This window comes from Marmota flaviventris (genome assembly GCF_047511675.1).
Source record: "Marmota flaviventris isolate mMarFla1 chromosome 5 unlocalized genomic scaffold, mMarFla1.hap1 SUPER_5_unloc_2, whole genome shotgun sequence".
NCBI classification, from domain to species: domain Eukaryota; kingdom Metazoa; phylum Chordata; class Mammalia; order Rodentia; family Sciuridae; genus Marmota; species Marmota flaviventris.
Window position 1 is genome coordinate 1,228,705 of NW_027287680.1, and position 27,975 is coordinate 1,256,679.

Below are 27,975 nucleotides of genomic sequence, written 5' to 3' on the forward strand. Positions count from 1 at the left end.
AGACAAAAATTTAAAAATTACATTTCTAACATAAAATTGCTACATTGCCAGGAAGGAAGGAGTTTGAATAACCCATACAAAAAAACAGAAAATGGAAATAAAATAGTCTCCTGCTCTAGAGGGTTTTATGAAAAACTAGGAGAGAGGCAAAATGAGGAAGAAAATAAAGAAGTCAGCAAGGAAATTTTAGAGGGGAAAATGATAAAATGCAATTCAGCATTTTTCAGTGTGCCTGCCTTCAAACCAAAAGTGGGATGATTCCTGGTCCCCAGGTGATTGAAACAAGTAGGGACTGGAAAAATCAGGGCAACCTGCTGTACAAATCTGTCCTGCACACCCACCAGGCCCCACCATGTGTGTGGCATCCTAAGAGTGATTTAGATCAGTGACCAAGTGTTTTTGAAAATTTGTTTTTTTCAAAGATAGTTTTATTTTTGATTATTATTATTATTATTATTATTATCATTATTATTATTATTATTTTGGTTCTTTGGAATGAAACCATGTCCCTTTGTGCTACAGGAATACATTCCACTCCTGTGCTAAATTCTGATAACTAATTTTTGGATCGGCCAGCACACTCAAAAAAATATGTGAAATCATGACTGTATGTGTTATGGCAGACTCATTTTTAAACTAGAATTCCTTATGGAATTTATTCCTCAAATACTAAGAGTGTTACTAATGTGTTTATGTGACAGTCTTTTGAGTCCTGTCAATTCTGCCTGCTTTCAGATCACAGATTGCTGTGGATGACCATATCTAAATTCTTTATGCTTTCTCATATTTTTTAAGATGCAGGACCTGTATCTTCGTACACGGGTGAAAAGGGTAACCCGATATCCACTAAAACAGAGGAAGCAGGATTAGAAGATGTGCCACAGTCCCAGATGGGTATGAAAAAACAATCATGTTCATATTAGCTGTTATTCTAAATGCATATATCTGATCCTATTAGTTCAGAAAAAAAATAACTGATAAGAAATAAAGTATACCTTGCCCTGGATCTTGAGGTACAGGATACTTAGGTATAATAAAATGGATTAAACAATTCATAGGTCACTTGACATATGTGCTGCCATCTGACTACTTCAGCTTTGACATTGAAATTCTCCGTATTCGTCTTTCTTTCTCTGAATACAGATCTCTGTGGTCTCCAGCATTCTGCGTCTTCACATTTGTATATGTACCCTTGCCGAATTATTTATAATGATCACAAAGGTGTTCTTACCTTTTGAAACTCAACTGCAAGACTTATTTACTAAAGATATATTGTCAATATTCATTTAGAACATTTCAGTCTTGTGATCAACAAAAATCCCCAAACTTAAAACTCCAAAGCTAATGTAATCTTTATCAATGCTAATAAAAATAGTTATCATTGGACTGAGCTCTGTACTCACTTAGTAGGAATATGAGTGTGTTTTCTTTTTATGTTCAGATTTTATTGATTATGTATTTCATTTGCTTTTCAGTATCTAAAGACGTACATGCTTTATACAAGGTAAATCATCTTCTATGTTTGTGTTATATTATTAAATGCATGCTGTATGCACTGTAAAATATTTACGTATTATCTTGTCTCCAAGCACATGAAGCCTACCATTAAAAGCAAAGATACAGCTCTCAAAAAACAAAAATGGTGGAAGCAAAAAATAAAACGGAAATCAGGTAACTTTTGCAGTACAACTTCTATAAAACTACCTATGATTAAACCTTGGAAATGATAGCAAACTTTTCACTCCTGATATATCCATTTGTGCCATGTGTTGGGAGGATTTGCCCCATCAGGTCTGTGTTGGTGGTGCATCCACATTTCAAAATATTTCTGTAAATCTATGAGGAAAAGATGTTTTAAAATAACCTATATCCTAGGTGTTTCTACAATTAAACTTCCCAAATCGGAGTCATGACACTTGTCAGTTGGATTGTGAGGCTGATTTTTCTTCCCAACCCAATTTTAAAAGTAGGTCCAGGGGAGCAGGATTGAAATCCAGAATCCTGAGATGATGAGGACTTGTATTTTTCTTGAAGCCAAGATGTCAAGGCCGGTCTGTGAAATACAAGAAAATCTAATTTAAAAGACAATGTGCACTCTACCCTGACATCTAGTGTATCAACCAAATGCATCAAACTTGTTTTTATGCTAATTAGGTACTGACTTTGACAACTCTTGTGGTCAGTTTGAGGCAAGAAATAATAAAAGGAATGATCATATATACTTTAGTTTATCCCTTGCTTCTAAAGTGAACATTTGCTGGTGAACACTCTTTCCTGAAATTTTATCTCAGAGTAATCAATCCATAAATTCTTCCACATCCCAATGGAGTCTTTGCTCATTATTCTTTGACTTGTTGTTTGTCTGTTACCTCTGTATGGTAAAAACAGAACCCAGATCCTTTTGAAGACATTCCTTCATTCAGTCCTGCATCAACCCCATAGTGCACTTTTGCATTTTCTTTATTCATCTCCATTCATGATCATGCCCCTCAAGCTCATGTGCCCACAGATTTGAGATAGTTCCAGCTATATATGGATACATGGCCTAGATGAAAGTGTTAGCTCTGTGTATGTCCAACCATCTCAACATTTCGAGGCATCTTTCACAATGCAAATTCTTCCTAACTGTATGTTTAGCCCGTTTCTACCTGCATGATCTTCTGGCAGTTTTCACCAATCCCTGTATCATCAGACATATACCGTCCCCCTTAACCCTTGTCTCTATGTCATGCTATAGCCTTCCACATTTTCACCATTCTCTGCCTCTGGCTGATGGCCTCACTCCTCGAGTCTCCGTTCATCCCTACCTCGAGAAAAGACACCATCCACGCCAAGTGTTATTGCCTCAGGCACTTACCTGACACTCAATTATGGGGTGTTCAAACCTGTGTGTTTTAAGAACATCTCCTGTAGTCCAGGACCTAGTGAACTAGACAGAGAATGAATAACTTACAGGCCAACTGATTTTTACTCAGTACAATTGCGGGTCAAGATCTGAGATAGCTAACGCCAGAGAAGCAAAAACAGTTTATGTCAGGAATAATAGGCACCATGAGTAATGCTTCCAAAAACAGAGTGAATCCTAACAGAAGAAATGCAGGTAAAGGAAAGGAAAGGAATATGTGGTTCACTGTCAAAGGTATCACAGTGATCGTATATACACATACTTTTTTGTTGACACCAAAGTTACATGCAGTGGTTCATTAAAAATTACTATTAGGAAAAAGACATAGTAAACAGTGTGAAGTGTCTTCTTTCCATTGTAATTTTAGCATTTTTTTCTTCAAAATATCATTTTTCTTTGAGTGGTTGAATCTTTGAGATATCATGTGCATTGAATATGGTGAACTCTTGTTTTGTTGAAGCATTAGATTAGTAAAAATCCCTGCTAAATCACTCAATACACCCTGGGTGAAGAGGGACTCATCTGTAATTTCAGCTTAGTTAGAGACTGAGGCAGGCTGATGTCAGGTTCCCAGTGAGCCAGGGAATATTCAGACACTCTGTCTTCAAAAATAAATAAATAAATAAAAATAAAGGCCTTTTATTTGAAGTAAGTACTTGCGTTCTTGCCAAGGATACACATGGCTCTGGGTACAGCCACCAAGCTGACACAAGAATCCAAAAATTTCCAACAGCATAAACATTCACCTAAAATTAAACTTACCTAAAAACGTATCATTATGAAAATCAAATTGTATGATTATTACAATTATGTTTTTAGTTGGCTAGATTTTCACTCAGTCTAACTCTTTTAAGTAGTTTAAGAAAGTACATCTATGCATTTATCCCCAGATTCACATTGCCATATGTCATCAGAGGAATTGAAGGAGGGGGTTGATGGCATGGATAAAAGCCATGGACAGGTAAGTAAATGTGTCAATTTAAATTCATGGTCTATTTCTCTTCTTTGATGGGAAGGAAGATTATGCCAAACAAAATGACATCACACAATACATACTTAGAAATCAAGGTCATAATTTAATATTTAAGTCTAAAAATGTAACACAACATGAACATGAAAATAGCTTTAGAAATCACATGATTTTAAACAGAAGCTTAAAAGTAACCTTCATCTTAGTAATGTGGGGAGATTTTTTTGAGTATTGTTTCAATTTTCTTCTGTGTGACCTCCTCACGTAATGAGGATTAAATCTAAGCCTCGGAAATATCCAGTTGAAAGTTGAAGAGTATATAATTGAAATGGCCAGTGAACACATTCATGTTAAAGATCATCATTCCCAAAGGCTCAAAATTTTAGTTTCCCATTACCAGTAATCCATGATGGTATTAAAGACTCCAGTCTCCCTACACACTCCAGTATGTAGGCTGAGGCAGGAAATAGACTTAAAGGAGAAACCAAACAGCCTATTATAGAATCAGGTCCTTTCAGGATGTATCCATCAATCCTGTTTGAGTACGAACAAAAACTTTTAGTTCCTTTACTTTTCATGCAAGAAATCAAGAAAATTACTAAACATTTTTATTCCACCTCTGAAGTGGACATTAATAAAAAGAACTTGGATGCAGTTACTGGGAAGTTGCAAAATTTTTGTGGTATCATAATGCCCTATATTTTAGGAGGAGAATTTGCAAGCATTTTAGTTCAGCTGTTATGTATGTGTGCTTTTAGTGTACAGATTTTTCTTTGGGATGTGTTTGGGTCAGGCCATCATGTTCAGAATCAAATTCCCAAATGAACATATTTAACATAAAATATTTACTCACCAGTATCTCATCAAGGAGAAAGATGACCCTCTAGGAACAATCATAGCTTAAAGCAAAACATGCATATAAACAAACTGTATATTTAATGTGGTTTCTATAATACTTAATAATTAATCGAAGTTCAAAGGAAATAAGAATACTCGTAAGACTCGAAAAAAGTGATTAGTGACAATAAAATTATCATGATAAATTTTAAAAAGAACAGATAATGAAAGTGGTTATAGTAAGCAGAGATTGAAGAGGAAATCAGGATGAAATTCAATATTAATGACAATAGGAAAGAATATAAAATAAGAATAAAAATGTAATAAAGGAAATAAAATGAAAACTGAAAAAAAAATCTTAGAAAATCATATATATTGTGAAAAAAAAAGGCACAAACAAACTCATGAAAATCTTCACAATCCCCTTAAACTAATATAACTGAAATGGAGACACTTCTGTCCAGGATTTCTAATTTTGGAAAGCTAAAGCTTTTTATGGTTTGGAGGATGCAAATATTGTCCATCAGTTTCTTTATCTGCTCTAGCTCAAAAAGGCCTTCCCTGACATTGGTGTGATCAAGTGGATCTCCTCTGCTCCTTGCTCCCCAACTCCTCCCAGATAATGCTGAGGGAACTTTGAAAGTTACAAAGGAAATTACTCTCAGTATTTGATTTTGTACTCAGAGAGATGGGTCTATGGATGTAGAAATTGCCTGATAAACCCAGTAATCCATGAAGGCTGGGGACTAATCTGTAATGCAGACCCCAATTATGGAATTTCTTACACAGTGGTCTTTTTTTTTAAGAGAGAGAGAGAGAGAGAGAGAGAGAGAGAGAGAGAGAGACAAGAGAGAGAGGGAGAATTTTTTTAATATTTATTTGTTAGTTTTCGGTGGACACAACATCTTTGTTTGTATGTGGTGCTGAGGATCGAACAGGGGCCGCACGCATTCCAGGCGAGCGCGCACCGCTTGAGCCACATCCCCAGCCCAACTCAGTGGTCTTGTACTGTGCATGATTCCAAGTCACTGAGGCCTTTTCCTATAATCTCTTGGAGCATGGGAGACATGGTCTGGTTTCAGAATCTGTGACTTCTTCTGAGAACTCAGTGAAAATACCATTCTACCTGATCTTGCCCCAGCACTTATGGGATCTTCTGTCCCTTGAATTCTCAACTAGCAGTTGTTGCTCACGTTCATTACTCCCAAAGCACCAGTTTGAAAGAGACAGTACCGCTGTGAACCTCTACTCTACAGAACGTCCACAGCAGCAACACACCTCTTCCTGATGAGAGCTTTCAGCACATGCCTGTCACTCACTATCCTGAGCCCATATGATGAGTAACCAACTAAAGTTGTGGGAGGATACCTGGCGACTGAATCATGGAGGTGTAAGGGATGCAGTGTTTCGTGATGAGACACCACTGAGAGCCCATGTACTCAGGGCAATATTGTAATTCTTAAGAGGGTGCCTTTGACTGCCTGTGTAATGTTAATAGGGGTGTAGGTATTCTAAATTATTCTCAGTAGAGTGGGTTGACCATGCCTAGTATTCATTTCATGTTTATGGTACTGCAGGCTGCCCTTTGTCTATCAGATTTAGCCTTGGCCCTTGCTGTCACAGAGCTGCAAGCACCATATGATGCATGACAGTGCCATGAACTACTATTCTTAACATAGACTACAGGTGCCAGCTCTCTCAGCAGCTCTATGTCTGGGTTTCTCTCCTGCTCCCGCCTTGATTATGGTTATGGGTACCTCCAAACCACATTTTTATGCCAAATTCAGTCTTTGAAAAGTTAGGAAAAAACTGGGTAATATTTTTCGGATATCCCAGAAAGAAAGTCGCGATAAAGTAACAGGAGTGGAGAGGCTCCTAAACACACGCTCAGATTCTGCCTGGAAGGTTTGGATTACATCAAATATTCCTTGACATTGCGGGGAAAATGAAGTCTTTCCTTTGCTGAAAAGGTTCTATTTGGCCTTAGAATAATAAGTTTCCTACTTGTTTGCTTTAAAATATCATCCTTGTATAAACTTAAGGGATTTTGATGTTACAGGTTTTATATTTTAGAAATTTTTAGGGCAGTGTTTTTATATGCTATATGAGGACTCATTTTGACATGATGGTGTATCATGAAAAACTAGTTTGCTCAAATTCAGTGCCAAGTTTCTAGGTGTTTATTTATCCATTTTTTGTGTTAAGGTGCATCTGGGCTCATTTCATATCTTTCTAATTGTGATAGAAACCACTGTAAACATTGAAGTTCCAGTGTCTCATGTGTATACAGAATCATTGTAAATTGGGTATAAGAACAAGGATTGGGAACCCTGGGCACAGGATGTTCATATTCCTTATCTTCTGATGACTCTCCATACTGCTTTTCAGATGGGAAGTCCTGATTTTCAGTCCCACAGTGTACGGTTGTACATTTTTACCCACATCCTCTCCAGCACTTATTATTTAAAGTCTTGATGAATGCCTCTCTGGATGGCATGAGCTGAAATATCAATGGAGTTTGGGAGGGTATTTCCCTGAATGCTAGATGTATTTTATGTATTTATAATGAACTTGTGTTTGTGGTTTTGAGAACATCTATCTCTTGCTTTTCTCCATTTCCTAATTGGATGGGTGAGATTCTCCTCAGCTCACCAGTCAGCATATTCCTCTCTCATAGCAAGCTAGTTTTCCCTACTGCGGCTTTACACTATTTCTTCCACGAATGCATTTCCTCTTTGAGTATCTCATATTTCTGGTTTCATCTGGTCACAGGCTCTCCATTGTGTCACTCCTGTGATTTCCCACAGCCTGTCTTTTTCTTCAAGCAGCAATGCACCAGTTCAAATGACTCCCACCTCTGCAAATAGTCAGCTTTTCAGAGATGGGAGTCACCTTTCTCTTTTGAAATACCTCTTAGTTTCTTCTCCAATGAAAGTGTTGCATACTTTACCCAAGTGTGTGTGCTGTTATGTTCATGTTACATACAGACACATTTCCTCACTATATTTTACTTTTTTAAAATAAGTTTTGACTCGGTAAATATTTTGCTGAAGTGCATTAAGTTTTCGAAGTCTCTCATGAATAAATGAAGCAAGTACAACAGTTTATCATTCCTACACAAGGTGACAGAATTGAAACTCTCATCTTACCAAGTATCATTCTTTCAGAATAAAAAATTGGCCATTCAAATTTAAAATGCTATGGAACACCAAGTGCCATTCTTAAAAGTGTTTCAAAGCATTTTTAGAACTGCTGGGCAGTGCAAAGTTGACTGATTATATACTGATGCTAGTTGTTTGGGGTATATGCTTGTCAGTGTGTATATTCGGAGGGAACACAGTTCCTATGTCCCTCATCTTGGCTTTATCCAATCAGTAGCCAGAATGATATATGAGCTCAGTTAATCTGAACTGCCTAGGACAGTGAAACTTGTACAATATATTCTTGTTCAAAATGCACTCATCTAATTTCTAATTCTGATGATTTCACAAATATATATATGGTGATAAGTAATATGTGATGATTAAAACTTCATGCAACTTATTATTGGTATTACTTTCCCCAGAGTGTCTGTAAGCAACCTACAGAAGCTTGTGCTTCCAGTATATCTGTTGGGTCCTATACACAAGCAAAGAATAGAACAAACGAACATGGAGAAGGTAAGAATGACAAAAAATGCAAAAGACATTGGTGAGCGTATTGCTTTAAAGCAAGAGCACTAAAATATTGTAATTGTTCCAAGAGTGTATGTATTATCTAGTAAGGAAAAAGAAATATAATGAGTCATATTGTATTAGGTTTCTGTCACAGGTTAAACTGGGGATATTGCTAAAAAAATCTGAATTATGAGTTGCATTTTGAGACATGCTTCAATCAAAGTAAAATAGAAATGAAAGAGAAGAAGAGGATATGAACACTGAGACAGGCATTAATTACAGGGAGTCAATGAAGGAAGAGGTAGCAGTTGTACTCAGTGGAAGGAAGGACCCTCAGTTACATAAGAGGGGGGGAAAGAGCAGCATTTTCAAAATTTGGGAAGCATTTTTGAGTTTCCAGGTCCAAAGCTGAATGAAGTGTAAAGTAAAAATTTTCCAACATTCCTGACTTAGTCACAGTTGGAATGGAATAAAATTGAGGAGTGAAGAAGGAATTCCCACATTGTCAAGTTTGTTTATCACAAAAGATTCTTCATGTATAAAATCTAATGACACCAAATGTGTTGCTACTCTGTACAAAAAAATGTATAGGGTAGAAACACCAATTAGGAAAGTGGAAAGAAATAGAAATGGTTACAGAGTGGTCCCCAAATTCACAGATATCTAAAACTAAATTTGGAAAGATAATAGCTTGACTGAACTTTCATTTGAGGGTAACATCCTAGGGAGAAACCCAGAGCTACATTCTAGTTAAGGTAGAGGCAATGGATTCCAACAAAATTTATACTAGATCTCTCAAACTATAATGAATCATCTGTTGAGGCCATGATCAGAAGCTCATTGTGACTCAGAAGTTCTTTCCTTCTACATTTCCTATAGATTCTAAGGTGATTGCAATGATCCTGGTATGCCCACAGCATTTTTTGTAGCCAGGCAAAGAATGTCCCTGTGGGACAAAAAAAAAAAAAACGCTAGTAGACCCTACAAACCAAGATAGAAGAAGATCAACTGCCAGAATAAATGTTGCAATAATTATGTGCATATTTCTTAGGTAGTGGGGATAACACAAAAGACAAAAATTTAAAAATTACATTTCTAACATAAAATTGCTACATTGCCAGGAAGGAAGGAGTTTGAATAACCCATACAAAAAAACAGAAAATGGAAATAAAATAGTCTCCTGCTCTAGAGGGTTTTATGAAAAACTAGGAGAGAGGCAAAATGAGGAAGAAAATAAAGAAGTCAGCAAGGAAATTTTAGAGGGGAAAATGATAAAATGCAATTCAGCATTTTTCAGTGTGCCTGCCTTCAAACCAAAAGTGGGATGATTCCTGGTCCCCAGGTGATTGAAACAAGTAGGGACTGGAAAAATCAGGGCAACCTGCTGTACAAATCTGTCCTGCACACCCACCAGGCCCCACCATGTGTGTGGCATCCTAAGAGTGATTTAGATCAGTGACCAAGTGTTTTTGAAAATTTGTTTTTTTCAAAGATAGTTTTATTTTTGATTATTATTATTATTATTATTATTATCATTATTATTATTATTATTTTGGTTCTTTGGAATGAAACCATGTCCCTTTGTGCTACAGGAATACATTCCACTCCTGTGCTAAATTCTGATAACTAATTTTTGGATCGGCCAGCACACTCAAAAAAATATGTGAAATCATGACTGTATGTGTTATGGCAGACTCATTTTTAAACTAGAATTCCTTATGGAATTTATTCCTCAAATACTAAGAGTGTTACTAATGTGTTTATGTGACAGTCTTTTGAGTCCTGTCAATTCTGCCTGCTTTCAGATCACAGATTGCTGTGGATGACCATATCTAAATTCTTTATGCTTTCTCATATTTTTTAAGATGCAGGACCTGTATCTTCGTACACGGGTGAAAAGGGTAACCCGATATCCACTAAAACAGAGGAAGCAGGATTAGAAGATGTGCCACAGTCCCAGATGGGTATGAAAAAACAATCATGTTCATATTAGCTGTTATTCTAAATGCATATATCTGATCCTATTAGTTCAGAAAAAAAATAACTGATAAGAAATAAAGTATACCTTGCCCTGGATCTTGAGGTACAGGATACTTAGGTATAATAAAATGGATTAAACAATTCATAGGTCACTTGACATATGTGCTGCCATCTGACTACTTCAGCTTTGACATTGAAATTCTCCGTATTCGTCTTTCTTTCTCTGAATACAGATCTCTGTGGTCTCCAGCATTCTGCGTCTTCACATTTGTATATGTACCCTTGCCGAATTATTTATAATGATCACAAAGGTGTTCTTACCTTTTGAAACTCAACTGCAAGACTTATTTACTAAAGATATATTGTCAATATTCATTTAGAACATTTCAGTCTTGTGATCAACAAAAATCCCCAAACTTAAAACTCCAAAGCTAATGTAATCTTTATCAATGCTAATAAAAATAGTTATCATTGGACTGAGCTCTGTACTCACTTAGTAGGAATATGAGTGTGTTTTCTTTTTATGTTCAGATTTTATTGATTATGTATTTCATTTGCTTTTCAGTATCTAAAGACGTACATGCTTTATACAAGGTAAATCATCTTCTATGTTTGTGTTATATTATTAAATGCATGCTGTATGCACTGTAAAATATTTACGTATTATCTTGTCTCCAAGCACATGAAGCCTACCATTAAAAGCAAAGATACAGCTCTCAAAAAACAAAAATGGTGGAAGCAAAAAATAAAACGGAAATCAGGTAACTTTTGCAGTACAACTTCTATAAAACTACCTATGATTAAACCTTGGAAATGATAGCAAACTTTTCACTCCTGATATATCCATTTGTGCCATGTGTTGGGAGGATTTGCCCCATCAGGTCTGTGTTGGTGGTGCATCCACATTTCAAAATATTTCTGTAAATCTATGAGGAAAAGATGTTTTAAAATAACCTATATCCTAGGTGTTTCTACAATTAAACTTCCCAAATCGGAGTCATGACACTTGTCAGTTGGATTGTGAGGCTGATTTTTCTTCCCAACCCAATTTTAAAAGTAGGTCCAGGGGAGCAGGATTGAAATCCAGAATCCTGAGATGATGAGGACTTGTATTTTTCTTGAAGCCAAGATGTCAAGGCCGGTCTGTGAAATACAAGAAAATCTAATTTAAAAGACAATGTGCACTCTACCCTGACATCTAGTGTATCAACCAAATGCATCAAACTTGTTTTTATGCTAATTAGGTACTGACTTTGACAACTCTTGTGGTCAGTTTGAGGCAAGAAATAATAAAAGGAATGATCATATATACTTTAGTTTATCCCTTGCTTCTAAAGTGAACATTTGCTGGTGAACACTCTTTCCTGAAATTTTATCTCAGAGTAATCAATCCATAAATTCTTCCACATCCCAATGGAGTCTTTGCTCATTATTCTTTGACTTGTTGTTTGTCTGTTACCTCTGTATGGTAAAAACAGAACCCAGATCCTTTTGAAGACATTCCTTCATTCAGTCCTGCATCAACCCCATAGTGCACTTTTGCATTTTCTTTATTCATCTCCATTCATGATCATGCCCCTCAAGCTCATGTGCCCACAGATTTGAGATAGTTCCAGCTATATATGGATACATGGCCTAGATGAAAGTGTTAGCTCTGTGTATGTCCAACCATCTCAACATTTCGAGGCATCTTTCACAATGCAAATTCTTCCTAACTGTATGTTTAGCCCGTTTCTACCTGCATGATCTTCTGGCAGTTTTCACCAATCCCTGTATCATCAGACATATACCGTCCCCCTTAACCCTTGTCTCTATGTCATGCTATAGCCTTCCACATTTTCACCATTCTCTGCCTCTGGCTGATGGCCTCACTCCTCGAGTCTCCGTTCATCCCTACCTCGAGAAAAGACACCATCCACGCCAAGTGTTATTGCCTCAGGCACTTACCTGACACTCAATTATGGGGTGTTCAAACCTGTGTGTTTTAAGAACATCTCCTGTAGTCCAGGACCTAGTGAACTAGACAGAGAATGAATAACTTACAGGCCAACTGATTTTTACTCAGTACAATTGCGGGTCAAGATCTGAGATAGCTAACGCCAGAGAAGCAAAAACAGTTTATGTCAGGAATAATAGGCACCATGAGTAATGCTTCCAAAAACAGAGTGAATCCTAACAGAAGAAATGCAGGTAAAGGAAAGGAAAGGAATATGTGGTTCACTGTCAAAGGTATCACAGTGATCGTATATACACATACTTTTTTGTTGACACCAAAGTTACATGCAGTGGTTCATTAAAAATTACTATTAGGAAAAAGACATAGTAAACAGTGTGAAGTGTCTTCTTTCCATTGTAATTTTAGCATTTTTTTCTTCAAAATATCATTTTTCTTTGAGTGGTTGAATCTTTGAGATATCATGTGCATTGAATATGGTGAACTCTTGTTTTGTTGAAGCATTAGATTAGTAAAAATCCCTGCTAAATCACTCAATACACCCTGGGTGAAGAGGGACTCATCTGTAATTTCAGCTTAGTTAGAGACTGAGGCAGGCTGATGTCAGGTTCCCAGTGAGCCAGGGAATATTCAGACACTCTGTCTTCAAAAATAAATAAATAAATAAAAATAAAGGCCTTTTATTTGAAGTAAGTACTTGCGTTCTTGCCAAGGATACACATGGCTCTGGGTACAGCCACCAAGCTGACACAAGAATCCAAAAATTTCCAACAGCATAAACATTCACCTAAAATTAAACTTACCTAAAAACGTATCATTATGAAAATCAAATTGTATGATTATTACAATTATGTTTTTAGTTGGCTAGATTTTCACTCAGTCTAACTCTTTTAAGTAGTTTAAGAAAGTACATCTATGCATTTATCCCCAGATTCACATTGCCATATGTCATCAGAGGAATTGAAGGAGGGGGTTGATGGCATGGATAAAAGCCATGGACAGGTAAGTAAATGTGTCAATTTAAATTCATGGTCTATTTCTCTTCTTTGATGGGAAGGAAGATTATGCCAAACAAAATGACATCACACAATACATACTTAGAAATCAAGGTCATAATTTAATATTTAAGTCTAAAAATGTAACACAACATGAACATGAAAATAGCTTTAGAAATCACATGATTTTAAACAGAAGCTTAAAAGTAACCTTCATCTTAGTAATGTGGGGAGATTTTTTTGAGTATTGTTTCAATTTTCTTCTGTGTGACCTCCTCACATAATGAGGATTAAATCTAAGCCTCGGAAATATCCAGTTGAAAGTTGAAGAGTATATAATTGAAATGGCCAGTGAACACATTCATGTTAAAGATCATCATTCCCAAAGGCTCAAAATTTTAGTTTCCCATTACCAGTAATCCATGATGGTATTAAAGACTCCAGTCTCCCTACACACTCCAGTATGTAGGCTGAGGCAGGAAATAGACTTAAAGGAGAAACCAAACAGCCTATTATAGAATCAGGTCCTTTCAGGATGTATCCATCAATCCTGTTTGAGTACGAACAAAAACTTTTAGTTCCTTTACTTTTCATGCAAGAAATCAAGAAAATTACTAAACATTTTTATTCCACCTCTGAAGTGGACATTAATAAAAAGAACTTGGATGCAGTTACTGGGAAGTTGCAAAATTTTTGTGGTATCATAATGCCCTATATTTTAGGAGGAGAATTTGCAAGCATTTTAGTTCAGCTGTTATGTATGTGTGCTTTTAGTGTACAGATTTTTCTTTGGGATGTGTTTGGGTCAGGCCATCATGTTCAGAATCAAATTCCCAAATGAACATATTTAACATAAAATATTTACTCACCAGTATCTCATCAAGGAGAAAGATGACCCTCTAGGAACAATCATAGCTTAAAGCAAAACATGCATATAAACAAACTGTATATTTAATGTGGTTTCTATAATACTTAATAATTAATCGAAGTTCAAAGGAAATAAGAATACTCGTAAGACTCGAAAAAAGTGATTAGTGACAATAAAATTATCATGATAAATTTTAAAAAGAACAGATAATGAAAGTGGTTATAGTAAGCAGAGATTGAAGAGGAAATCAGGATGAAATTCAATATTAATGACAATAGGAAAGAATATAAAATAAGAATAAAAATGTAATAAAGGAAATAAAATGAAAACTGAAAAAAAAATCTTAGAAAATCATATATATTGTGAAAAAAAAAGGCACAAACAAACTCATGAAAATCTTCACAATCCCCTTAAACTAATATAACTGAAATGGAGACACTTCTGTCCAGGATTTCTAATTTTGGAAAGCTAAAGCTTTTTATGGTTTGGAGGATGCAAATATTGTCCATCAGTTTCTTTATCTGCTCTAGCTCAAAAAGGCCTTCCCTGACATTGGTGTGATCAAGTGGATCTCCTCTGCTCCTTGCTCCCCAACTCCTCCCAGATAATGCTGAGGGAACTTTGAAAGTTACAAAGGAAATTACTCTCAGTATTTGATTTTGTACTCAGAGAGATGGGTCTATGGATGTAGAAATTGCCTGATAAACCCAGTAATCCATGAAGGCTGGGGACTAATCTGTAATGCAGACCCCAATTATGGAATTTCTTACACAGTGGTCTTTTTTTTTAAGAGAGAGAGAGAGAGAGAGAGAGAGAGAGAGAGAGACAAGAGAGAGAGGGAGAATTTTTTTAATATTTATTTGTTAGTTTTCGGTGGACACAACATCTTTGTTTGTATGTGGTGCTGAGGATCGAACAGGGGCCGCACGCATTCCAGGCGAGCGCGCACCGCTTGAGCCACATCCCCAGCCCAACTCAGTGGTCTTGTACTGTGCATGATTCCAAGTCACTGAGGCCTTTTCCTATAATCTCTTGGAGCATGGGAGACATGGTCTGGTTTCAGAATCTGTGACTTCTTCTGAGAACTCAGTGAAAATACCATTCTACCTGATCTTGCCCCAGCACTTATGGGATCTTCTGTCCCTTGAATTCTCAACTAGCAGTTGTTGCTCACGTTCATTACTCCCAAAGCACCAGTTTGAAAGAGACAGTACCGCTGTGAACCTCTACTCTACAGAACGTCCACAGCAGCAACACACCTCTTCCTGATGAGAGCTTTCAGCACATGCCTGTCACTCACTATCCTGAGCCCATATGATGAGTAACCAACTAAAGTTGTGGGAGGATACCTGGCGACTGAATCATGGAGGTGTAAGGGATGCAGTGTTTCGTGATGAGACACCACTGAGAGCCCATGTACTCAGGGCAATATTGTAATTCTTAAGAGGGTGCCTTTGACTGCCTGTGTAATGTTAATAGGGGTGTAGGTATTCTAAATTATTCTCAGTAGAGTGGGTTGACCATGCCTAGTATTCATTTCATGTTTATGGTACTGCAGGCTGCCCTTTGTCTATCAGATTTAGCCTTGGCCCTTGCTGTCACAGAGCTGCAAGCACCATATGATGCATGACAGTGCCATGAACTACTATTCTTAACATAGACTACAGGTGCCAGCTCTCTCAGCAGCTCTATGTCTGGGTTTCTCTCCTGCTCCCGCCTTGATTATGGTTATGGGTACCTCCAAACCACATTTTTATGCCAAATTCAGTCTTTGAAAAGTTAGGAAAAAACTGGGTAATATTTTTCGGATATCCCAGAAAGAAAGTCGCGATAAAGTAACAGGAGTGGAGAGGCTCCTAAACACACGCTCAGATTCTGCCTGGAAGGTTTGGATTACATCAAATATTCCTTGACATTGCGGGGAAAATGAAGTCTTTCCTTTGCTGAAAAGGTTCTATTTGGCCTTAGAATAATAAGTTTCCTACTTGTTTGCTTTAAAATATCATCCTTGTATAAACTTAAGGGATTTTGATGTTACAGGTTTTATATTTTAGAAATTTTTAGGGCAGTGTTTTTATATGCTATATGAGGACTCATTTTGACATGATGGTGTATCATGAAAAACTAGTTTGCTCAAATTCAGTGCCAAGTTTCTAGGTGTTTATTTATCCATTTTTTGTGTTAAGGTGCATCTGGGCTCATTTCATATCTTTCTAATTGTGATAGAAACCACTGTAAACATTGAAGTTCCAGTGTCTCATGTGTATACAGAATCATTGTAAATTGGGTATAAGAACAAGGATTGGGAACCCTGGGCACAGGATGTTCATATTCCTTATCTTCTGATGACTCTCCATACTGCTTTTCAGATGGGAAGTCCTGATTTTCAGTCCCACAGTGTACGGTTGTACATTTTTACCCACATCCTCTCCAGCACTTATTATTTAAAGTCTTGATGAATGCCTCTCTGGATGGCATGAGCTGAAATATCAATGGAGTTTGGGAGGGTATTTCCCTGAATGCTAGATGTATTTTATGTATTTATAATGAACTTGTGTTTGTGGTTTTGAGAACATCTATCTCTTGCTTTTCTCCATTTCCTAATTGGATGGGTGAGATTCTCCTCAGCTCACCAGTCAGCATATTCCTCTCTCATAGCAAGCTAGTTTTCCCTACTGCGGCTTTACACTATTTCTTCCACGAATGCATTTCCTCTTTGAGTATCTCATATTTCTGGTTTCATCTGGTCACAGGCTCTCCATTGTGTCACTCCTGTGATTTCCCACAGCCTGTCTTTTTCTTCAAGCAGCAATGCACCAGTTCAAATGACTCCCACCTCTGCAAATAGTCAGCTTTTCAGAGATGGGAGTCACCTTTCTCTTTTGAAATACCTCTTAGTTTCTTCTCCAATGAAAGTGTTGCATACTTTACCCAAGTGTGTGTGCTGTTATGTTCATGTTACATACAGACACATTTCCTCACTATATTTTACTTTTTTAAAATAAGTTTTGACTCGGTAAATATTTTGCTGAAGTGCATTAAGTTTTCGAAGTCTCTGATGAATAAATGAAGCAAGTACAACAGTTTATCATTCCTACACAAGGTGACAGAATTGAAACTCTCATCTTACCAAGTATCATTCTTTCAGAATAAAAAATTGGCCATTCAAATTTAAAATGCTATGGAACACCAAGTGCCATTCTTAAAAGTGTTTCAAAGCATTTTTAGAACTGCTGGGCAGTGCAAAGTTGACTGATTATATACTGATGCTAGTTGTTTGGGGTATATGCTTGTCAGTGTGTATATTCGGAGGGAACACAGTTCCTATGTCCCTCATCTTGGCTTTATCCAATCAGTAGCCAGAATGATATATGAGCTCAGTTAATCTGAACTGCCTAGGACAGTGAAACTTGTACAATATATTCTTGTTCAAAATGCACTCATCTAATTTCTAATTCTGATGATTTCACAAATATATATATGGTGATAAGTAATATGTGATGATTAAAACTTCATGCAACTTATTATTGGTATTACTTTCCCCAGAGTGTCTGTAAGCAACCTACAGAAGCTTGTGCTTCCAGTATATCTGTTGGGTCCTATACACAAGCAAAGAATAGAACAAACGAACATGGAGAAGGTAAGAATGACAAAAAATGCAAAAGACATTGGTGAGCGTATTGCTTTAAAGCAAGAGCACTAAAATATTGTAATTGTTCCAAGAGTGTATGTATTATCTAGTAAGGAAAAAGAAATATAATGAGTCATATTGTATTAGGTTTCTGTCACAGGTTAAACTGGGGATATTGCTAAAAAAATCTGAATTATGAGTTGCATTTTGAGACATGCTTCAATCAAAGTAAAATAGAAATGAAAGAGAAGAAGAGGATATGAACACTGAGACAGGCATTAATTACAGGGAGTCAATGAAGGAAGAGGTAGCAGTTGTACTCAGTGGAAGGAAGGACCCTCAGTTACATAAGAGGGGGGGAAAGAGCAGCATTTTCAAAATTTGGGAAGCATTTTTGAGTTTCCAGGTCCAAAGCTGAATGAAGTGTAAAGTAAAAATTTTCCAACATTCCTGACTTAGTCACAGTTGGAATGGAATAAAATTGAGGAGTGAAGAAGGAATTCCCACATTGTCAAGTTTGTTTATCACAAAAGATTCTTCATGTATAAAATCTAATGACACCAAATGTGTTGCTACTCTGTACAAAAAAATGTATAGGGTAGAAACACCAATTAGGAAAGTGGAAAGAAATAGAAATGGTTACAGAGTGGTCCCCAAATTCACAGATATCTAAAACTAAATTTGGAAAGATAATAGCTTGACTGAACTTTCATTTGAGGGTAACATCCTAGGGAGAAACCCAGAGCTACATTCTAGTTAAGGTAGAGGCAATGGATTCCAACAAAATTTATACTAGATCTCTCAAACTATAATGAATCATCTGTTGAGGCCATGATCAGAAGCTCATTGTGACTCAGAAGTTCTTTCCTTCTACATTTCCTATAGATTCTAAGGTGATTGCAATGATCCTGGTATGCCCACAGCATTTTTTGTAGCCAGGCAAAGAATGTCCCTGTGGGACAAAAAAAAAAAAAAAAAAAACAAAACAAAACAAAACAAAAAAAAAAAAACGCTAGTAGACCCTACAAACCAAGATAGAAGAAGATCAACTGCCAGAATAAATGTTGCAATAATTATGTGCATATTTCTTAGGTAGTGGGGATAACACAAAAGACAAAAATTTAAAAATTACATTTCTAACATAAAATTGCTACATTGCCAGGAAGGAAGGAGTTTGAATAACCCATACAAAAAAACAGAAAATGGAAATAAAATAGTCTCCTGCTCTAGAGGGTTTTATGAAAAACTAGGAGAGAGGCAAAATGAGGAAGAAAATAAAGAAGTCAGCAAGGAAATTTTAGAGGGGAAAATGATAAAATGCAATTCAGCATTTTTCAGTGTGCCTGCCTTCAAACCAAAAGTGGGATGATTCCTGGTCCCCAGGTGATTGAAACAAGTAGGGACTGGAAAAATCAGGGCAACCTGCTGTACAAATCTGTCCTGCACACCCACCAGGCCCCACCATGTGTGTGGCATCCTAAGAGTGATTTAGATCAGTGACCAAGTGTTTTTGAAAATTTGTTTTTTTCAAAGATAGTTTTATTTTTGATTATTATTATTATTATTATTATTATCATTATTATTATTATTATTTTGGTTCTTTGGAATGAAACCATGTCCCTTTGTGCTACAGGAATACATTCCACTCCTGTGCTAAATTCTGATAACTAATTTTTGGATCGGCCAGCACACTCAAAAAAATATGTGAAATCATGACTGTATGTGTTATGGCAGACTCATTTTTAAACTAGAATTCCTTATGGAATTTATTCCTCAAATACTAAGAGTGTTACTAATGTGTTTATGTGACAGTCTTTTGAGTCCTGTCAATTCTGCCTGCTTTCAGATCACAGATTGCTGTGGATGACCATATCTAAATTCTTTATGCTTTCTCATATTTTTTAAGATGCAGGACCTGTATCTTCGTACACGGGTGAAAAGGGTAACCCGATATCCACTAAAACAGAGGAAGCAGGATTAGAAGATGTGCCACAGTCCCAGATGGGTATGAAAAAACAATCATGTTCATATTAGCTGTTATTCTAAATGCATATATCTGATCCTATTAGTTCAGAAAAAAAATAACTGATAAGAAATAAAGTATACCTTGCCCTGGATCTTGAGGTACAGGATACTTAGGTATAATAAAATGGATTAAACAATTCATAGGTCACTTGACATATGTGCTGCCATCTGACTACTTCAGCTTTGACATTGAAATTCTCCGTATTCGTCTTTCTTTCTCTGAATACAGATCTCTGTGGTCTCCAGCATTCTGCGTCTTCACATTTGTATATGTACCCTTGCCGAATTATTTATAATGATCACAAAGGTGTTCTTACCTTTTGAAACTCAACTGCAAGACTTATTTACTAAAGATATATTGTCAATATTCATTTAGAACATTTCAGTCTTGTGATCAACAAAAATCCCCAAACTTAAAACTCCAAAGCTAATGTAATCTTTATCAATGCTAATAAAAATAGTTATCATTGGACTGAGCTCTGTACTCACTTAGTAGGAATATGAGTGTGTTTTCTTTTTATGTTCAGATTTTATTGATTATGTATTTCATTTGCTTTTCAGTATCTAAAGACGTACATGCTTTATACAAGGTAAATCATCTTCTATGTTTGTGTTATATTATTAAATGCATGCTGTATGCACTGTAAAATATTTACGTATTATCTTGTCTCCAAGCACATGAAGCCTACCATTAAAAGCAAAGATACAGCTCTCAAAAAACAAAAATGGTGGAAGCAAAAAATAAAACGGAAATCAGGTAACTTTTGCAGTACAACTTCTATAAAACTACCTATGATTAAACCTTGGAAATGATAGCAAACTTTTCACTCCTGATATATCCATTTGTGCCATGTGTTGGGAGGATTTGCCCCATCAGGTCTGTGTTGGTGGTGCATCCACATTTCAAAATATTTCTGTAAATCTATGAGGAAAAGATGTTTTAAAATAACCTATATCCTAGGTGTTTCTACAATTAAACTTCCCAAATCGGAGTCATGACACTTGTCAGTTGGATTGTGAGGCTGATTTTTCTTCCCAACCCAATTTTAAAAGTAGGTCCAGGGGAGCAGGATTGAAATCCAGAATCCTGAGATGATGAGGACTTGTATTTTTCTTGAAGCCAAGATGTCAAGGCCGGTCTGTGAAATACAAGAAAATCTAATTTAAAAGACAATGTGCACTCTACCCTGACATCTAGTGTATCAACCAAATGCATCAAACTTGTTTTTATGCTAATTAGGTACTGACTTTGACAACTCTTGTGGTCAGTTTGAGGCAAGAAATAATAAAAGGAATGATCATATATACTTTAGTTTATCCCTTGCTTCTAAAGTGAACATTTGCTGGTGAACACTCTTTCCTGAAATTTTATCTCAGAGTAATCAATCCATAAATTCTTCCACATCCCAATGGAGTCTTTGCTCATTATTCTTTGACTTGTTGTTTGTCTGTTACCTCTGTATGGTAAAAACAGAACCCAGATCCTTTTGAAGACATTCCTTCATTCAGTCCTGCATCAACCCCATAGTGCACTTTTGCATTTTCTTTATTCATCTCCATTCATGATCATGCCCCTCAAGCTCATGTGCCCACAGATTTGAGATAGTTCCAGCTATATATGGATACATGGCCTAGATGAAAGTGTTAGCTCTGTGTATGTCCAACCATCTCAACATTTCGAGGCATCTTTCACAATGCAAATTCTTCCTAACTGTATGTTTAGCCCGTTTCTACCTGCATGATCTTCTGGCAGTTTTCACCAATCCCTGTATCATCAGACATATACCGTCCCCCTTAACCCTTGTCTCTATGTCATGCTATAGCCTTCCACATTTTCACCATTCTCTGCCTCTGGCTGATGGCCTCACTCCTCGAGTCTCCGTTCATCCCTACCTCGAGAAAAGACACCATCCACGCCAAGTGTTATTGCCTCAGGCACTTACCTGACACTCAATTATGGGGTGTTCAAACCTGTGTGTTTTAAGAACATCTCCTGTAGTCCAGGACCTAGTGAACTAGACAGAGAATGAATAACTTACAGGCCAACTGATTTTTACTCAGTACAATTGCGGGTCAAGATCTGAGATAGCTAACGCCAGAGAAGCAAAAACAGTTTATGTCAGGAATAATAGGCACCATGAGTAATGCTTCCAAAAACAGAGTGAATCCTAACAGAAGAAATGCAGGTAAAGGAAAGGAAAGGAATATGTGGTTCACTGTCAAAGGTATCACAGTGATCGTATATACACATACTTTTTTGTTGACACCAAAGTTACATGCAGTGGTTCATTAAAAATTACTATTAGGAAAAAGACATAGTAAACAGTGTGAAGTGTCTTCTTTCCATTGTAATTTTAGCATTTTTTTCTTCAAAATATCATTTTTCTTTGAGTGGTTGAATCTTTGAGATATCATGTGCATTGAATATGGTGAACTCTTGTTTTGTTGAAGCATTAGATTAGTAAAAATCCCTGCTAAATCACTCAATACACCCTGGGTGAAGAGGGACTCATCTGTAATTTCAGCTTAGTTAGAGACTGAGGCAGGCTGATGTCAGGTTCCCAGTGAGCCAGGGAATATTCAGACACTCTGTCTTCAAAAATAAATAAATAAATAAAAATAAAGGCCTTTTATTTGAAGTAAGTACTTGCGTTCTTGCCAAGGATACACATGGCTCTGGGTACAGCCACCAAGCTGACACAAGAATCCAAAAATTTCCAACAGCATAAACATTCACCTAAAATTAAACTTACCTAAAAACGTATCATTATGAAAATCAAATTGTATGATTATTACAATTATGTTTTTAGTTGGCTAGATTTTCACTCAGTCTAACTCTTTTAAGTAGTTTAAGAAAGTACATCTATGCATTTATCCCCAGATTCACATTGCCATATGTCATCAGAGGAATTGAAGGAGGGGGTTGATGGCATGGATAAAAGCCATGGACAGGTAAGTAAATGTGTCAATTTAAATTCATGGTCTATTTCTCTTCTTTGATGGGAAGGAAGATTATGCCAAACAAAATGACATCACACAATACATACTTAGAAATCAAGGTCATAATTTAATATTTAAGTCTAAAAATGTAACACAACATGAACATGAAAATAGCTTTAGAAATCACATGATTTTAAACAGAAGCTTAAAAGTAACCTTCATCTTAGTAATGTGGGGAGATTTTTTTGAGTATTGTTTCAATTTTCTTCTGTGTGACCTCCTCACGTAATGAGGATTAAATCTAAGCCTCGGAAATATCCAGTTGAAAGTTGAAGAGTATATAATTGAAATGGCCAGTGAACACATTCATGTTAAAGATCATCATTCCCAAAGGCTCAAAATTTTAGTTTCCCATTACCAGTAATCCATGATGGTATTAAAGACTCCAGTCTCCCTACACACTCCAGTATGTAGGCTGAGGCAGGAAATAGACTTAAAGGAGAAACCAAACAGCCTATTATAGAATCAGGTCCTTTCAGGATGTATCCATCAATCCTGTTTGAGTACGAACAAAAACTTTTAGTTCCTTTACTTTTCATGCAAGAAATCAAGAAAATTACTAAACATTTTTATTCCACCTCTGAAGTGGACATTAATAAAAAGAACTTGGATGCAGTTACTGGGAAGTTGCAAAATTTTTGTGGTATCATAATGCCCTATATTTTAGGAGGAGAATTTGCAAGCATTTTAGTTCAGCTGTTATGTATGTGTGCTTTTAGTGTACAGATTTTTCTTTGGGATGTGTTTGGGTCAGGCCATCATGTTCAGAATCAAATTCCCAAATGAACATATTTAACATAAAATATTTACTCACCAGTATCTCATCAAGGAGAAAGATGACCCTCTAGGAACAATCATAGCTTAAAGCAAAACATGCATATAAACAAACTGTATATTTAATGTGGTTTCTATAATACTTAATAATTAATCGAAGTTCAAAGGAAATAAGAATACTCGTAAGACTCGAAAAAAGTGATTAGTGACAATAAAATTATCATGATAAATTTTAAAAAGAACAGATAATGAAAGTGGTTATAGTAAGCAGAGATTGAAGAGGAAATCAGGATGAAATTCAATATTAATGACAATAGGAAAGAATATAAAATAAGAATAAAAATGTAATAAAGGAAATAAAATGAAAACTGAAAAAAAAATCTTAGAAAATCATATATATTGTGAAAAAAAAAGGCACAAACAAACTCATGAAAATCTTCACAATCCCCTTAAACTAATATAACTGAAATGGAGACACTTCTGTCCAGGATTTCTAATTTTGGAAAGCTAAAGCTTTTTATGGTTTGGAGGATGCAAATATTGTCCATCAGTTTCTTTATCTGCTCTAGCTCAAAAAGGCCTTCCCTGACATTGGTGTGATCAAGTGGATCTCCTCTGCTCCTTGCTCCCCAACTCCTCCCAGATAATGCTGAGGGAACTTTGAAAGTTACAAAGGAAATTACTCTCAGTATTTGATTTTGTACTCAGAGAGATGGGTCTATGGATGTAGAAATTGCCTGATAAACCCAGTAATCCATGAAGGCTGGGGACTAATCTGTAATGCAGACCCCAATTATGGAATTTCTTACACAGTGGTCTTTTTTTTTAAGAGAGAGAGAGAGAGAGAGAGAGAGAGAGAGAGAGAGACAAGAGAGAGAGGGAGAATTTTTTTAATATTTATTTGTTAGTTTTCGGTGGACACAACATCTTTGTTTGTATGTGGTGCTGAGGATCGAACAGGGGCCGCACGCATTCCAGGCGAGCGCGCACCGCTTGAGCCACATCCCCAGCCCAACTCAGTGGTCTTGTACTGTGCATGATTCCAAGTCACTGAGGCCTTTTCCTATAATCTCTTGGAGCATGGGAGACATGGTCTGGTTTCAGAATCTGTGACTTCTTCTGAGAACTCAGTGAAAATACCATTCTACCTGATCTTGCCCCAGCACTTATGGGATCTTCTGTCCCTTGAATTCTCAACTAGCAGTTGTTGCTCACGTTCATTACTCCCAAAGCACCAGTTTGAAAGAGACAGTACCGCTGTGAACCTCTACTCTACAGAACGTCCACAGCAGCAACACACCTCTTCCTGATGAGAGCTTTCAGCACATGCCTGTCACTCACTATCCTGAGCCCATATGATGAGTAACCAACTAAAGTTGTGGGAGGATACCTGGCGACTGAATCATGGAGGTGTAAGGGATGCAGTGTTTCGTGATGAGACACCACTGAGAGCCCATGTACTCAGGGCAATATTGTAATTCTTAAGAGGGTGCCTTTGACTGCCTGTGTAATGTTAATAGGGGTGTAGGTATTCTAAATTATTCTCAGTAGAGTGGGTTGACCATGCCTAGTATTCATTTCATGTTTATGGTACTGCAGGCTGCCCTTTGTCTATCAGATTTAGCCTTGGCCCTTGCTGTCACAGAGCTGCAAGCACCATATGATGCATGACAGTGCCATGAACTACTATTCTTAACATAGACTACAGGTGCCAGCTCTCTCAGCAGCTCTATGTCTGGGTTTCTCTCCTGCTCCCGCCTTGATTATGGTTATGGGTACCTCCAAACCACATTTTTATGCCAAATTCAGTCTTTGAAAAGTTAGGAAAAAACTGGGTAATATTTTTCGGATATCCCAGAAAGAAAGTCGCGATAAAGTAACAGGAGTGGAGAGGCTCCTAAACACACGCTCAGATTCTGCCTGGAAGGTTTGGATTACATCAAATATTCCTTGACATTGCGGGGAAAATGAAGTCTTTCCTTTGCTGAAAAGGTTCTATTTGGCCTTAGAATAATAAGTTTCCTACTTGTTTGCTTTAAAATATCATCCTTGTATAAACTTAAGGGATTTTGATGTTACAGGTTTTATATTTTAGAAATTTTTAGGGCAGTGTTTTTATATGCTATATGAGGACTCATTTTGACATGATGGTGTATCATGAAAAACTAGTTTGCTCAAATTCAGTGCCAAGTTTCTAGGTGTTTATTTATCCATTTTTTGTGTTAAGGTGCATCTGGGCTCATTTCATATCTTTCTAATTGTGATAGAAACCACTGTAAACATTGAAGTTCCAGTGTCTCATGTGTATACAGAATCATTGTAAATTGGGTATAAGAACAAGGATTGGGAACCCTGGGCACAGGATGTTCATATTCCTTATCTTCTGATGACTCTCCATACTGCTTTTCAGATGGGAAGTCCTGATTTTCAGTCCCACAGTGTACGGTTGTACATTTTTACCCACATCCTCTCCAGCACTTATTATTTAAAGTCTTGATGAATGCCTCTCTGGATGGCATGAGCTGAAATATCAATGGAGTTTGGGAGGGTATTTCCCTGAATGCTAGATGTATTTTATGTATTTATAATGAACTTGTGTTTGTGGTTTTGAGAACATCTATCTCTTGCTTTTCTCCATTTCCTAATTGGATGGGTGAGATTCTCCTCAGCTCACCAGTCAGCATATTCCTCTCTCATAGCAAGCTAGTTTTCCCTACTGCGGCTTTACACTATTTCTTCCACGAATGCATTTCCTCTTTGAGTATCTCATATTTCTGGTTTCATCTGGTCACAGGCTCTCCATTGTGTCACTCCTGTGATTTCCCACAGCCTGTCTTTTTCTTCAAGCAGCAATGCACCAGTTCAAATGACTCCCACCTCTGCAAATAGTCAGCTTTTCAGAGATGGGAGTCACCTTTCTCTTTTGAAATACCTCTTAGTTTCTTCTCCAATGAAAGTGTTGCATACTTTACCCAAGTGTGTGTGCTGTTATGTTCATGTTACATACAGACACATTTCCTCACTATATTTTACTTTTTTAAAATAAGTTTTGACTCGGTAAATATTTTGCTGAAGTGCATTAAGTTTTCGAAGTCTCTGATGAATAAATGAAGCAAGTACAACAGTTTATCATTCCTACACAAGGTGACAGAATTGAAACTCTCATCTTACCAAGTATCATTCTTTCAGAATAAAAAATTGGCCATTCAAATTTAAAATGCTATGGAACACCAAGTGCCATTCTTAAAAGTGTTTCAAAGCATTTTTAGAACTGCTGGGCAGTGCAAAGTTGACTGATTATATACTGATGCTAGTTGTTTGGGGTATATGCTTGTCAGTGTGTATATTCGGAGGGAACACAGTTCCTATGTCCCTCATCTTGGCTTTATCCAATCAGTAGCCAGAATGATATATGAGCTCAGTTAATCTGAACTGCCTAGGACAGTGAAACTTGTACAATATATTCTTGTTCAAAATGCACTCATCTAATTTCTAATTCTGATGATTTCACAAATATATATATGGTGATAAGTAATATGTGATGATTAAAACTTCATGCAACTTATTATTGGTATTACTTTCCCCAGAGTGTCTGTAAGCAACCTACAGAAGCTTGTGCTTCCAGTATATCTGTTGGGTCCTATACACAAGCAAAGAATAGAACAAACGAACATGGAGAAGGTAAGAATGACAAAAAATGCAAAAGACATTGGTGAGCGTATTGCTTTAAAGCAAGAGCACTAAAATATTGTAATTGTTCCAAGAGTGTATGTATTATCTAGTAAGGAAAAAGAAATATAATGAGTCATATTGTATTAGGTTTCTGTCACAGGTTAAACTGGGGATATTGCTAAAAAAATCTGAATTATGAGTTGCATTTTGAGACATGCTTCAATCAAAGTAAAATAGAAATGAAAGAGAAGAAGAGGATATGAACACTGAGACAGGCATTAATTACAGGGAGTCAATGAAGGAAGAGGTAGCAGTTGTACTCAGTGGAAGGAAGGACCCTCAGTTACATAAGAGGGGGGGAAAGAGCAGCATTTTCAAAATTTGGGAAGCATTTTTGAGTTTCCAGGTCCAAAGCTGAATGAAGTGTAAAGTAAAAATTTTCCAACATTCCTGACTTAGTCACAGTTGGAATGGAATAAAATTGAGGAGTGAAGAAGGAATTCCCACATTGTCAAGTTTGTTTATCACAAAAGATTCTTCATGTATAAAATCTAATGACACCAAATGTGTTGCTACTCTGTACAAAAAAATGTATAGGGTAGAAACACCAATTAGGAAAGTGGAAAGAAATAGAAATGGTTACAGAGTGGTCCCCAAATTCACAGATATCTAAAACTAAATTTGGAAAGATAATAGCTTGACTGAACT

The 27,975-nt window shown here is 36.6% G+C and overlaps 1 protein-coding gene across 1 annotated transcript in view; it reads left to right on the forward strand.

The window, feature by feature from the left end:
• The window catches only part of LOC139703668 (titin homolog), a 138,199-nt gene that overhangs the window by 42,663 nt on the left and 67,561 nt on the right, over positions 1–27,975 (forward strand). Inside the window, exons 19-33 of the mRNA XM_071607144.1 lie at positions 796–894; positions 1,476–1,504; positions 1,590–1,671; positions 3,796–3,866; positions 8,278–8,371; positions 10,234–10,332; positions 10,914–10,942; positions 11,028–11,109; positions 13,234–13,304; positions 17,712–17,805; positions 19,703–19,801; positions 20,383–20,411; positions 20,497–20,578; positions 22,703–22,773; positions 27,183–27,276. Of these exons, the coding sequence (XP_071463245.1) occupies positions 796–894; positions 1,476–1,504; positions 1,590–1,671; positions 3,796–3,866; positions 8,278–8,371; positions 10,234–10,332; positions 10,914–10,942; positions 11,028–11,109; positions 13,234–13,304; positions 17,712–17,805; positions 19,703–19,801; positions 20,383–20,411; positions 20,497–20,578; positions 22,703–22,773; positions 27,183–27,276 (1,125 nt within the window). The remainder of the gene's footprint in view (positions 1–795; positions 895–1,475; positions 1,505–1,589; positions 1,672–3,795; positions 3,867–8,277; positions 8,372–10,233; positions 10,333–10,913; positions 10,943–11,027; positions 11,110–13,233; positions 13,305–17,711; positions 17,806–19,702; positions 19,802–20,382; positions 20,412–20,496; positions 20,579–22,702; positions 22,774–27,182; positions 27,277–27,975) is intronic.